At 43.7% G+C, this 14,720-nt stretch overlaps 1 protein-coding gene across 5 annotated transcripts in view; it reads left to right on the forward strand.

Moving 5' to 3' along the window:
- Window positions 1–14,720, forward strand: part of LOC100695038 (transcription factor COE3) — a 145,860-nt gene that overhangs the window by 85,864 nt on the left and 45,276 nt on the right. For all 5 annotated transcript variants that reach the window (XM_003447623.5, XM_005453249.4, XM_005453250.4 and 2 more), the window contains exons 7-8: window positions 10,829–10,910; window positions 10,992–11,109. In XM_003447623.5, coding sequence (XP_003447671.1) covers window positions 10,829–10,910; window positions 10,992–11,109 — 200 coding nt within the window. The remainder of the gene's footprint in view (window positions 1–10,828; window positions 10,911–10,991; window positions 11,110–14,720) is intronic.

A 14,720-nucleotide genomic window follows, 5' to 3' on the forward strand; every position in this document is an offset into this window, starting at 1 on the left:
ACACCATTGGTTGAAAGTGTTTTTCAGTGGAAAGTCTTCTCTTGAGCTTGGAAACTGTAATATAATGTAATTTGAGTTACTTTAGTGGGGGTCATTTTAGCAGAAGTAAAATAATGTATGACTCTATTTTGCCACTGGAAATCCCTGCAAGACCCTTGAAGGTTGCCTGGAGTTTGATGGATTTCAGTTTGAGAGCCAACAATTATATTTTCATATCAAAAAAGACAGAATGCGGCTCTCTGTTTAAATCTACAGAGTATTTCTTTTTTTTTAATTTAGCAGAGCAGACCCCTCATTGTAACCTCCATGAGAAAGCCAACAGCTTCTAGACTTCCAGGTTGTGTCCAGTTTCTTCCAGGTGGTTCCCAGACGGTTTCCAGACCTGTTCTTGCATATTTCTCACTGTTTGCGTCGTCTGTGGATGTTTATCTGGTGGCAGCTGTTCTCTCAACGTGCACTCTGCCTAGCAATATGGTACAAACCTGTACACATGCAATGTACTGCTCGTCATGCCGTAAACTACAACTCCCAGGGTTCCCAGAGGGAATCTGGGTGATGGGGGACGCTGGGTTGGCCATATCGCAGTGTGGATACATGGAGGAGCAGAGGCAGGTTGATTAGATTGGATTTGTAGGTGTGTTGGGGTGGACAAATTAATGGAAACATGCAGATGATGACTGATGTTTGTACATCGTCTGCATTTCAGTCGGTTTTAACTTTATTTAATTGTAGTTAGAAAATTTTACTCTTTGGTTTCTTATTATCTCTCCATCTAGTTTTGACCCATTTTAACTCAAATAACAGTAATAAAAATTACAAGTTTTTAAACAAAAGATCTTTTGTTTAAATGCTTACTTCATTGTTGTTTTTAACAACATCTAGAATGTTTATTTGCATGTTTTTACGATTTGAAAAATAGACGATTCGTTCACATTAAAATTAGACGTTGATTGAATTTTTGCGTGTTTAGCTGCGGGTGAGGGTTTGCAATGCAGGGAAAAATGTAAGATCCACTCATATTTTAGTGTCTCACAGGGAAAACTCACAGATCAGATGAGTCTAGATTTAACCTGAGTGTTACAGTTTTTGCTTTAAAATGTTGAGTGTGTGTTTTGTGCCAAGTTTGTGTGTCTGGGTGTGAGTTAAAAAGGCTTACATGGGTGTGTGTGAGATTTCATGCTTGCGTTTCGCTCTATAGTGCATCTTATGAGGACGTGGTTGTTTTTCCTCTGAATTTCTCACTTTTCCAGTTCATATTTATGTCCTGATGTCACACACGCACACACACGCACACACACGCACACACACACTCTCTGGCTGCAGTGTTGCGTCACACAGATGATTTTTCGATTGCAGAGACAAATATGCTGATCGTCATGACAACGCTGCCAAAATACAGCTGGGGAGTAACCTGAGTTCAGTGTGGGAGAAGTGAGTATGTGCTGGTGTTCCTGTCGTTGTGGGGACATGATCATTGGGTCACTATGTAAGGACTCTCGCTTTCTTATGGGGACAAAGACCGAATCCCCACAAGGTCAATAAACCAGTGGGTGAAGAACTGGTTTAAGATTGGAGTACAGTTAGTTTGATGCTAGGATAATATTACCATAAGGTTAATTTAATCTTACAGGTTATAATATAAGGTGTGAGTAAGGTTAATTTCAGGTTAGTGTAATGGTAATACACTATATGTATATATAAAATGCAAAAATAGCATAATTCATATTTAAAAGCAGTTGGTTTTCCAGTCAGGAGCTTTCAGGAAACTGAAGGTGTTAAAGAGAGTTCAGTTTCTTTGAAGTGGGGTTATATAAGGTCCTGAACCATAGCTGCTGTGTTTCCTGCAGCAGGAATCATTAGGCTCCGCCCCCTAAGAAGATTTTATACAACTAAAGGAATCAGTATGAGTTCAAGTGGGTGATAGCCTTTGCACTTCACCAGACTCCATTCACAAAAAGTGGAATTTATCCTCATAAAAACACAGCCGTTCTTAGTCTACTGGTGCTGTGACTGGTTAGTTAGTTCTGTATTTTTACTCTGTTTAGTTTTGGTGTTGCAGTGAGTTAGTTTGGATTCACACTTTGAGTTATTCGCTGTTAGACCAGCATTGCATTCGTGGATGCTGCAAGAAAACTTTGAGAGCAGCTGGAGAGTGCTGGTTTCTGCAAACACACCAGATAATAATTTTAACATTAGGTTTAATTAGAAGTTAGTGTGGCTTGACATATTGTTAGTGTAATCTTAGAATAAGGTTAGATGGTGCATATCTGAAGTGAAGAAAACATGGCTGTGTGAAACGACTTATTCTTATATGACAAGATATGAGATGTTTTTGCAGAGTGTATGCTGCAAAGAAACACTGGGTTACTCTCTGTCTGTCTCTCTCAGGCAGTATGAAATAATTATGGGATGTTCTGTTTGTCTCTGTGCTCCAGGAACTCAGCAGGGTTTTTTTTTTTCCAGCACATATACAACATCTCTCCAAAACATTTGTACACACACACACACACACACACACACACACACACATATTTAACCTCCAGCTAGCAGGAAACAACAGAACACGAACAGGAAGAATCTACAACACTTTCATGTTAAAACATCTCTGCTGTGTTCCCGTTGGCTCCAACATGACTCCCGTACAAACAAGACGCCTTATTCAGCCTCTTACATCCTGGCCTCCGAATATCCGTTCTGAGCTGTTTACTGTCACAAAAGTTAAAAAAAAAAAAAAATTATAGTGTCTTCTATTATCGCCACAGGCCTCCAAACACTAGGGGGCGCTGTAGATACTCGCTTTGATCCAATCACATGTTCTTGTTTACTGATGGGCTTTTACATAGAAATGGTGCATTTTAAATATATTTAAATATATTTTAAAATGTATTAAAATATATTTTATATATTATATATTTAAATATATTTTAAATATATTTTGTAGTTTTAGATTCAAACTACGGGATTATGATGGTTAAACAAACTCACAAGGGCAGGATAATGTTATGATAAGGTTATTGCAGTGTTTGGCTTACGTTACTGTGACTGTATTGCTTGAAAAATGTTTTGATATGAAATTAGGATGAGTAAAGTGAGACTAATGAAACAAGGTTATGAAGGAGTTAATATAATGTTACAATAAGGTTAGTTTAGTAAGCTTAATGGGATGACAAGGTTAATGTTAAGGTTATTGTAATATTTGTTGTCAACAATGTTAGAAAAAGCTGTTTCAAAGTTTGGATAAGATTAGACTAAAGTTAGTCTGGTGAGCCTATAAGGTCAGTATCCTGTTAGGATAAGGTTTTGGTAAGGTTAGGATAATGTTGCTGCAGTATGATTAATCGACAAGGTTAGGATAATATTAAAGGATGGTTAATATAATGTTTTATATAAGTTAGCAAGATATTAGACTTGGTTTTGGCTTATTATAAAGTTAGTATAAGGTTGGGGGTAAGAATAGAATACTTTTACTGTAATGTTAGCGTATAACATTTGTTTTAAGTTGCTGTGAAGATAACGTGAGGAAAGGGCTTGGGTAAATGTGTTACAGCGTTTCATTTAGGCTAATGTTAGCATCATTTTAGAGTAAGCTTTGGGTAAAGCTACTACACAGCGAGGATAAGGTTAGAGTAAGGTTACTATTACATTTTAGTTTACTGTTAGCAAAATGTTTGAAAGATGTCAGGTTAGTGTTACCTCAAAGTTAAGATAAGGTGAAAGTTTTTTGGGTAAAGTTCTTGCAGTGCTTGGTTTAGCTAAATGTTAGCATCATTTCAGAGTAGCGTTTTTTGGTTAAATAAAAGTTACAAAATTTCAAATAAAGTAAAATTCTGTTTTCTGGTTTATGGTATAGTGTTGTGTAAGATATTGCTGGGACAGTGTTAGCTAAAGTGTGGACATGTTTCATGTTTAGATATCATTACCGGTCTGTTGTAACAACCAAATCAGAGTCAGAGAAGTTTAGAGCAATTAGCATCTGAAAAATCTTCCTCCCTGCAGATGAACTCCTTCATGTGTTTTTAGATTTTGGCTTTTGATCCTTGCAATGGAGTCATCATGTTTCCAGCCTTTTGGAGCGATGGATTTTGTGCCACATTATTTTTAAATGAAGAAAAACTTCCCTCCGGTCACAGAGGGGGAGGAAGAGGCGGGGGTGGGAGCATCGCTTTCTTTTTTTATTATTTCGATCAATTCAGATTGATTACGTTCACATATTTAACGTGACGTGCTCCTCTCTTACTGCTGCTTCATTTGGAGGAAAAAAAAAAAGAAGAGGGGGCGGCCGGATGACGTTCCGCCGCCGCTCCTGCCGCCTCCTCCCAGAATGCATAATGGCGGCACTCAATATTTCAGACGGAACAAATGAATTGCGCGAGGCTCTTTTAGCAGAATAAACTGCTTTTGCGCGTCAAGACAAAGTCTGGGGACTAAGGGACCGAGGACCTAATGTGTTGTGACAATAGACAGTAGAGAGGCTGTGTTTGTGTGTGCGTGTGTGTGTGTGTGTGTGTGTGTGCGTGTGTGTGTGTGTGTGCGTGTGTGTGAGACAGAGGCAGATCTGTTCCAGGGACTGTTTTAGTGCCTCATCAAATATTTAGTTTGATTGTACATGGTCCTGTAATTGCCATCTTGGCTTGTGAATTATTGATGGCGTGTAGCAGAGCCAAGGAGGGCCCTCATCCACACACACACACACACACACACCGCTCGCTCATGTGCTGTAATAAGGCCAGACAAAAGCAAAGACACACACACACACACACACACTGAGGCTGGTGCTGAGGCCAGTGAATCATCATGTAATGGTAATGGGCATGAAGCTGCTCTTGTTTCATATCCTAATTAGCTGCAGAGGAGCATCATCTGAATTCCTCAGTAATTATTTGAAGAGGGTGTTTCAACAACACGGCAGAGTCAATATTAGACTTTACTCGACCTTCTAATGAGGCGGCCCTTCTTCTTCCTCTCCTTCTGATGTTTTTGTAGCTCAAGCTGCCTCCCAGCTTCTCCTTCTTTTATTTTTATTTTCTCGCTTTTGTTTCTCAGCTGCAGATCCTCCACGGTTTGTTCGTTAGCTGCAAACAAATGAGATGTGACGGCGAGGCGGTTAGCGGGTTAACCAGGACGGATTGCTGTTAGCTCGCCGGCGGCCCGGCTCGCCACGCTTGGCTTTGTGTTTCGTTTCAGTTTTGTCACCCGTAAGATGAGCTGGAGCTGGTGGCGAAGGCGGCAGCGTGCTGGCCCAGACTCGCCGGGCGGTCAGGTGGTAACTTGCAGCGGCAGGCGGCGTGGTGGCTTCTCACAGAGAGCATCAAACTGTGAGGGCGAGCGGCGGCGGCGGCTGCAGGATCAGCAGCGCGGCAGCTTTTAAAAATACTCCTGCTGAAATATTGATTTTTTTTTCTTTTTCTTTTTCTTTCTTGCCTAACGTAATAAGTGAGAGACTCCAGGGAGGGCTGTGTGTGTGTGTGTGTGTGTGCGCGTGTGTGTGTGTGTGAGAGAGAGAGGGAGAGAGAGAGAGAGAGAGAGAGCATCCTTGCTCAGCCCTCAGAGTGTGTGTGTGTTCATTTGAACTGTGTGTGTGTTCATCAGGGCCTTGTAATCTGAGCCTGACATAATTGCTTCCCATAGTGCACTGGGTGTGGTCGGGGTTGACATCATCTAGAGTAGCCGGCGAAAACGCTGAAGTCAGACCGACGCTCCCCCCGATGTGAGCTAATTTAGCTTTAAAGGCGCTCCACTGGAACAATTACACCAGCCGCGGTCACTTTCCTTCTTCCATTCAGAATTAAAGGCCTCAGCAGCGATCGACCACTCACAGGAAGGTTTCAGGACTTTCTACAGCTACCACATAAACATGGAGGGCCTAGAGGTCAGAGGTCAGCCGAGGATGACTGAAAATGACTAGAAATAACCAGACACTAATGAATAAGTGACCAAAAACAGAATATGTATATATATATAAACTGAGATCATCAAACAACTGCGGAGAACCACAAAATGGCTTTAAAAGGAGAAAAATTACTACAAAGACAACAATGACGCACAAAACAACGACACTGAACTGTAAAACGGATCCAAAGAGATGAAAACAAGAGCAACTGGAAGCAAAGCAATGAAACACAATTGAATAATAACCAGAAATGGAGATGGAGAAACACAAAACTACAAGAAATAGTGCAGAGAGAGATAAAACGACTTAAAAAAGACACAAAAAATGACTTTACGGAAAGACACAAGGTCAAAGAAAGCCTTCAAATAGACTTGAAATAACCGTAGAGAGAAACAAAATGAGGCAAAATCCCAAAGGACACAAAACAACCACAAAGAGAGAAAACGGGATCAAAAAGAGAATTTAAAGGACACAAAATTACTTAAGACAAACAAAACGACCACGATGACACACACAGGCCGACTTTAAAGACATAAATTCGCTTCAAAGAGACAAAAAAGGAGCCCAAAGGACACGACATGGTTTTAAAGACCACAAAGTGAGAAAAAAAATCCCCTTTTAACAGCTTTCTTCTGATTCGCTGCCCCTCGCAAACAGAAGGTTCAAGCAACGGGAGGGTAGGACACAGAAACATTTATATATGCTTTTGTTACCCGTCCACCTGAATCCACAGTGATGTAACCTGACGTCCACTTTAAAGCCGTGTGTTTCCTGGGTGCTGCCGCTCTGTGTGACGGGGATAATGGGAACGGTCTGGTGGATGGTGTTTAACGTTCCCACAGGGGAGAACCAGGTTTGTGATTTAGTTTTAGTTCTTAGGAGGGGAAATCTTTTTTGACTTTAATATCATGTTGAACACAACTGCTGTTGTGTATTCCCTCCACGCCGCCTGCCAGGCACTGCTCTCCTGAAGGGCAGCGCTGATTTCAGAGCTGCATTACGCTCCGCTCTCCGTCCTGCTGTAATTGATTGTCGGTCGGTGTAATGAGGTGACAGCTTACACCAGCAGACCCCGTCTCTCTCATTATCTTTACCTCCTTTTTAAGAGCCAGAGAAGGAGTAGAAGAAGGAGTCGGGCGGGCTAATGACGGAGCTCCGCCTGCACGCTTCGCTTCATTATTTATTGTGTTTTAATAAGTTTTCAGGGAGGAGAGCGGTGCTCCTTCACTGTCTCCTCGTCCTCTCACCTGCAGTGCTGTCGACCTGATCCTCAGACTTTCAGCTGGTTTCAGTGAAAAAAAAAGTAAAAGGAAGCGATCCAGGTGAAAACTGCTTCCTCCATGTCAGGTTATAATACTCGAGTACTGCGAGTATCAGCCTGGTTAACTGCCAATCAGGAAGCAGGTAAGTTCCACTGTAGGAACTCGAGGTCAGTTTTAGTATCTCTGTGTGCTCCGACTGCAGGACCTGCCCTGTGGGGCTTCTTTAGGGCCGTTTAAGGGCCGCTCCCTCTCGACAGCTCTGGGAGGCTGCTGGTTAAACTGGGAGAGGACTGCAACTAGAAGCCTGTGATGTCCACGTGCGAGGTGCTTTTAGTGTAACTTGGACACGACCTGCAGAACCCGGGGCCACCAAGAGGCCATGGCCCTGTTTCAGAGGCCGATACGATGCAGCTGTGTCATAAGAGGTTCATTAGCCCTGATTCATGCCCTGTTTCTTTCAGTTTTACTTTAACCTGCTGGTCAGATTTACACATTAAATAGTATGCACAGCCACATCCACCGACTGTTGGACAGTGCTGACAGCTCAGTTGCACTGATGATATAACCTGGTGGGTTAAACCACTGGTGGGCCACTGTACTTGTCAGAGCCACAGAGCTTTCAGTGCCTCCACCCCGGTGAGGGTCATTCAGCTTCCTGAGAATGAGAACGACCTGAATTAGCCACACCTGTCTGCAGAACCACTCCCAGAATTCAAACACCTGGCTGGGATCGTGCCGGTCCACCTGTGCAGATCCGGTCAGGGTCTGGGAGGTTCCTCAGGAGTTTTTATGATGTGGGGCGCGTTGATTCACTGGTGGAGAACAGCGAGGGTGGTGGTTGGGGGTATCAACATCAGCAGAACGCTGACCTGTAACCAGATGCCCGAGCTGTTAGTGGTTTTAATGTTGTGGCCGTTCTACGTTTACATTTGGACTCTTTCCTTTGTTCTGATTTTACACAAAAAATAGTGCGTGCAGTATGTCGACATGTGCAGATATTTTTTTTTAAAAATGTGTGTGTGTGTGTGTGTGTGTGTGTGTGTTCTTTAAGTGCCAGTGTGGTTGAAAATAGATGTGCCTGCACTGGAATATTGTTGGTGTGTACACATTATATACTGTATGATTGTGTGTATTCCATTGTGTATATGGGCTGAGGGTGTGTGTGTGTGTGTGTGGGTGTGTGTGTGTGTGTGTGTGTGTGTTTGTGTGTGTGTGTGTGTTTGTGTGTGTGTGTGTGTGCGTGTGTTTGTGTGTGTGTGTGTGTTTGTGTGTGTGGGTGTGGGTGTGTGTGTGTGTGTGTGTGTGTGTGTGTGTGTGTGTGTGAGCCCCTGGTCTTGTCTCCAGCTGCGTTTTAATTCAATCCGTATCGATCCATATCAGCTCTCTGAAGGACTCAGTATCATCTGAATGGAGCTCCATATTATTCTGTTCACTGCCATAAAGGGCATTAGAGCCTCCAGAGCAGCAGATCAGCTTTCAGTCGATACACACACACACACACACACACACACCGCCCATCTCGCCGCCTCCCTCTGCCTCCTCGCTGTGTCTCTTTAAAGGCTCAGTTCACCCCCAAATTTTGAGGAATACATTTGATTGTTTCCATGTAAAGTGTTTCTATTTCTGACTTTATTTATTATCTACACGTAAATGATATTTGCTGTTCATCTGAGGAATGTGATTGGCTGCAAGAGTGCAGGCACTTCCTGATGAAGATCAAGTACCAAAACACTACTTTAGGACAGCGTGCAGGCAGTAAGCAGCCGTGTGAAATCCTTCTGCAACACGCGCATAACTGAGTTTACAACAAGAGGAAACGGACCTTTGCTTTCTTACAGAAATATCATTTGTCTGTTAAATCTAGGGACACAAATAATTTATATGAGCAACATACAGATGTTATATATCTCCATGGTGAACAGATTTTAAATCCAATCTCGAAGCTTTGAAATATCTTTGAGAAACATCTCAATTTTAAAAGTATTTGAAGCATGCTTAAAGGAGCACACAGCACATTTATTTATACAAATCTGACTTGTTGCGCAAAAATGTGTGACATGTTTTTGCAGGGTTTGTGAACACAGGTAGAAATGAATAAAAGGAGCGGTGGTTAAAGAGTGTGTGCTTCAGTAATCAAAGTTTATGTTGGAATCTTATGTCATTACGAGCTGTTACGGTGCAGCTGCCGTGGCGCTCGTCTCCGCTCGGATTCTGGATCTTGTTCAGTTTCTACGTCTCGTGTTTCTGTCGTGCATTGTCACATTAAGTGTTTTGTGGTATTCGTAGTAAAGCTGCTGTATCGCTGTATCTAATGGGGGCCGTTATAAAGTAAATAAAAAAGGACAAAGCTTTTGAAATAAACCGGATGAGGGGGAAGAAGTCCCCTCTGGGTGAAACGGCTGTTTTAAGATGTAAAAACATGAAAGATTTTAATGAAAAGGGGTCGAGTTTAAGAGTGTTTACGCTTTAAAAACGTAATTATCGAGAGTCAGGGGTTAAGGTGGAAGTCCTGCGAGTACAAACAGCCTCTAGCATCCATCCACTGATAAAGTTTTATCAAATATGTCTTAGTTCCATCATTAACGAGCAACTAAACAACGTTTTTGGTCCAAATTTGATTAGAAGTGTAAAAACGCCGTCAGACTGCACAGAACAGTGAAACAGGCTGAGCGCCCGCTGTGTGTTTTTAAAGATATTGTTACTGTCTTATTAAGGTGGAAATCGATGCCGACCTCGCAGAGCCCCCATTTATATCCGCTCCCGCACCCCCACCGCTCCTCATGCACTCCCAGCATGCTTTGCTAAGGCAGCAGAATAAGGAGGAGGAGGTGAAAAAGATGGGGTGTGGGTATTCTGCCGAGGTTATCCCCTGGTTAATGTGACATGTCTGTCTGCGACCTTGCCGCTTGTTAACTGCCCGGATTATTATTGTGATAATGTGGCAATTAAAAAGGAAGCGCACCATGAGAACGGGGTGGAGGGGCTTATGGTCCGAGAGATGGATGTGCACAGATTACAAGGCAGTGGGAAATGCATTAAGGTGGCAATCCATTCTGACCCCCCTCCCCCTCCCCTCACCGTCCTCCTCCAAAGCTGCTGGTTATTACCGCCCATCCTCATTGATATCCATTCCCAATCAATACTCCTCTGCTGCCGTAAAAATCGCCGTAAATCAACGCGCAGCGAGCGAGAGATCGGGCGCGCAGGAGGGAAAATCAAAAGGCGGGCCCTAATGAGACGCCATAAGTCTGCAGGAAGTGTCGACCGCCTTTATCAAGACGCCGCTGCAGAATTGTAATTTTATCTGCTGCTCAGATAAAGAGGCGATATGTGACCTGACACGAAGAAACAGCAACACATTCAGCCCTGAGACAGGCTCCGTCCTCTCAGCCTTTCACAGGAAGACGTAGCAAATCTGTGCGGTTGTTAAATAAATGTGTGTGATTTTAGCTTCTGCATGCGGTTTAACATTTTACGTAACCATATAAGTTTATTTGGACTAACGCTGGTAAAACTCCTGATGCAAATGAGCGTCCTGCAGAGTCTAACTGAGCCCGGCTTCCTCTGATTCTCAAACTGTGCCTGTGCTCTGGTTCACTTCCATTTTGAGCAGCAGTTCAGATGAAACTAATCGTATTTCTCTCTTTTTTTCCTGTTTTGTCTACACATCTTTCAGATTCTTCCTGAAGTTCTTCCTCAAGTGCAATCAGAACTGTTTGAAAAATGCAGGAAACCCGAGAGACATGAGGAGGTTCCAGGTAAAAGTCCAGCAAGGAAGCAGTTATCTTTCATGAAAAACTAAAAATCCGAAATAACCCTGAGAGGTGTGTCCACAACAGGTGGTGGTGTCCACTACAGTCAACGTGGATGGTCACGTGCTGGCTGTGTCAGACAACATGTTCGTCCACAACAACTCCAAACATGGCCGCCGTGCCCGACGACTGGACCCCTCTGAAGGTAAGATGTGACTCAAACAGATCAAATTATTGAGCAGGGTACAAAGTTCTGGTTTGGATTTTTTTGTTGAGGTAGAGTAAAGACAGAGTCATAAGCTTTTGTCAGAAGTTTGTAGGACTTGTAGGACTCATTCTGTAGGTCATGTCGATCAGAAGATGTGTAGAAGGTTCAGCTGCAGTTGTGTTCAGTCAGTAATGGACCGCAGCTGTTAAAAGAAGTACAAAAAACTCTGAGGTTGGGATCGGTTTCCCCAGCAGACTGCAGGTTTCTGGCTCTTTGGAACAAGGTGAGAGGATAAGCAGCTCACAGGTTAATCTGGTCTTCCTGCTTCACGTTTGGTTGTTGTTACAGAGAGAAACCTGCTGTTTATTAAGTGAAACGTCAGGCCTGTATGAAGCACTCTGCCGGCTCAGTGTCCTGCTGGACGTTGTGTTCCTCCGGGGGACGGCGAACAAACGCTCCGTTCTTCCACCTTCCACCTTCCACAGCGACCAAATAAAATGCATCATCCGCGTATAAACTTCACACAGTGAAACTCGACTCTGAGAGCTGGAGCTCAGCGGCAACATTTCCTCTGAAGTTGTAAACTTTAACGCCACTTTGCCCTGTCCCCACTCTAATAAAACCCGATGACATAAGGCTCTCGCTTGATTTGACCTACTTGGAGTGCCAGGAGGGAGGGGCTTAACCAAAGCTGTAGCAGGTTTTCTGGGCAGAATCAGTAAAACATATTTCATATGTGCTCACCGAGGAAGCCCACCAATCACATTCTGTTATATTCTGTCAGAGCATTTTGACACGAGTCAGTTGGAACAAATCAAAAACCTGTTTTCCTTTTACTTCCTTGTCCTGGTTTAAGTTTTAGGCCTTGGAGCAGCAGGTGGGTGGGGTTACCTGCAAGTCCTACAAGTCAACCTGAACGGGTTCACATTAACTTCCTGTTACTGTCTAAAGCTCTTTAGGCACTTTGTCTTGTCCCATTTGGCAAAGCCCACTCGTCTGGGTAACAGAAAGCCTGAGGTTTTTTCAGAGCAGGCAGCCAGTGCGTTTCCTCTCTCATACATCAAACTACCTCACTTTGCTGTTTCCCTCGACTCTGTTAAAGATGTGAGGCTTTGCCAGGAGAGATGGTGTAACTCCTTCACTTGTTAAAACTCACTTTGAACGCCAAACTCGTGGGGCTCACCGTACGGGGCGCTGGAAGTGTCAGGTGACTGTCGGTGACAGAAAAGTCAACAAACCGGCTTTCTTACGCCGCTCTTCCTCCTTAAACAGTAAAAAGTCCTCTGACACCTCCCAAACCACATCGCTCTGAAGTTTCCCTCGACTTGCGTTAAAGTTTGAGGTGTTTCCAGGAGCGATGGCGTTCCTTCACTTGTTTTAACCCACTTGGAAGCAGGCGGGTCTTACAGGGCATCAAGAAAGCAGTTTGAATAAATACACTTCTGCATGGACTGCCAGCACTTATAATTTAGTGCTTTTAGCCAAACACCGCCCCTCTGAGACACACACAGCAGAGTCCTGAAACAATTCGGCACCAGACATCCACCGTGCCCTCCCCCAGATGCCTCCCTTTGCCGTTTCCTCTGACTTTGAAAAAGTCTGAGACTTTTCCAAAAGCCGGTTATGTAATTGTCACGTTTGGTTTAACCTACTTGCAGCACCAGGTGGGTGGTGTTTATCACACTCGGGGCATTTCAGTCGAGATAAGGCTACTCGATCAAAGAAGAAGCAGCTGCCCTTTTTCTGAGCGTGCTGTCCTGCAGGCCCGTCTCCAACCGTGTGGCACGTCCAGAGCTCTAAAACAAACGCTTCTTGACACTAATCTGTCAGCGCCTTCAGCAGGCTGGGATCCTCGTGTTTCTCACCTGTGAAAGTGCCTCGGGATATTTAGGAAAGTTTATCAAATCAGCAGTCAAACATTCATGAGCACAAGTGTTTTGCACTGAGGATGCTGCGTGTACTGTACGGCGTCCTGCAGGGGCCAAAAGGGGATCGTTGTTTACCAGCCGGTCCTGTATCTCAGCCCACGGAGGGAAGCTCGAGGCCTTTCATCTCATCCAGCCTGGGATGTTTTCAGAGACGATAAAAGCCCCAACATCTGCTCCCGCCTTTGTCACCAGCTCTCAGCCTCCCATCTCCTCGATAAAACTTTCCACCGCCTGCTCCTCGTCTTTGTGTTCTGTTCATTTGATTTGAACCCCCCGTCGTTCCCCTTCCAGCACAACCCCCCCTTCACACCCGCTGGACTGTTTGTTTACTGCTGTGACAAAAGGGGGAAATTAATAAGGAGGTGACAATCGAGTCCTCGGAGCGGCAAACAGCCGCGGCCCTCTGCAGCGGCTTCAGGGGCTGGGGAGGCCGAGCCGAGTCTTTTCATCTGGAAGAAGTTAGTGCTGCAGCCTTAGAAGGGCAACAAGCATCCTGAAGTGTGGTCCCCACAGCAGCGTCCTTAAATATCAGTTCAGTCTTTCAGCTTCCTGCTTAGAAACTTGACACATCCAGAGATTTGCCTGGAAACTGGAGATGAAGCCGAAACATTTCCTCCTGATTTAGGGAGGCGCTGGTCTGTTTTAAGAAAGACACGTTTGTTTCCAACCTGGATTACTCAAAGCCAATAATCCAGACTGATAATCAGTATTTAACGGATGGAAACCGAAGGCTTTGTCTCTGGAGTCCCTCCACTGTAGGTTCTTTAAAAACATCTTAAAATCAAATCAAATCTTTTAGCATTGGGTGAATTTGTAAATAATGATGTTATTACCCTTTAAAGCCTGAGTGTAAACTGAATGTTTATTCAGCCTTCTGACAAAAAAAAACAAAAAATATGCGTTTACTTACATGATTTTAAATTTGTTTAATTTTTGCTACATTCGACATTCTTGTGCAGTTTATTTGTCACAATTTGATTGTTGTAAACATAGTAAAGCATTTAGCAAGATGTAGGGTTAAAAAAAACCTCACAGTGATGACATACACGTCAGATACGCCACACGTGGTGTTACGTGGTGTTAAACCTGCCAACAGGGTTTTTAGCATTTTAGCCATTACAGATGCCTGACGTGTTCGTCCTTTAAGGTGGTTTCTGTGCTTCTCTGTCAGATCTGGAGGCACCTTAAGCTGGTTTTATGTCGAATTTGTCCACAGGTTGATTTATTTATCACTTTTCAGTAAAGACGGCAGAATCTGGATGTCTCTGCTCGCGTCGGGCCTTCATGCAGATGTATAAATAAAATGTAAAATAAGAGATTTATCTAAATCACTCAGAGCTTTCTCAGTGAGCTCACACTGCCAGTAACTGCTGGCAGAAAGTCATTACCGCGCTGATAATAATGGAGAAAATTGTAACTGGGATGTTTAATCGAGTCTTTGAATGCAGCTTTATAGATGAGATCACATAATAAACAATGAGAGACTCGTTCATGCTCTGACTGGAATATCAGATCGTCCTCCCAATAAAACAGCTCTCGGTCCGGGAAAAGGTTGTAAAGCTGCGGAGCCTCGGCTTGCTTTGCGTCCGTCCGCCTGTCTGACTCGACTCGACTCGAGTCCGGACACCAGTCTAGTCATTACGGAGACACTGTTTATGTGGAGAACCTTATTGATCTCTG

Source organism: Oreochromis niloticus, linkage group LG2 (genome assembly GCF_001858045.2).
Source record: "Oreochromis niloticus isolate F11D_XX linkage group LG2, O_niloticus_UMD_NMBU, whole genome shotgun sequence".
NCBI lineage: Eukaryota > Metazoa > Chordata > Actinopteri > Cichliformes > Cichlidae > Oreochromis > Oreochromis niloticus.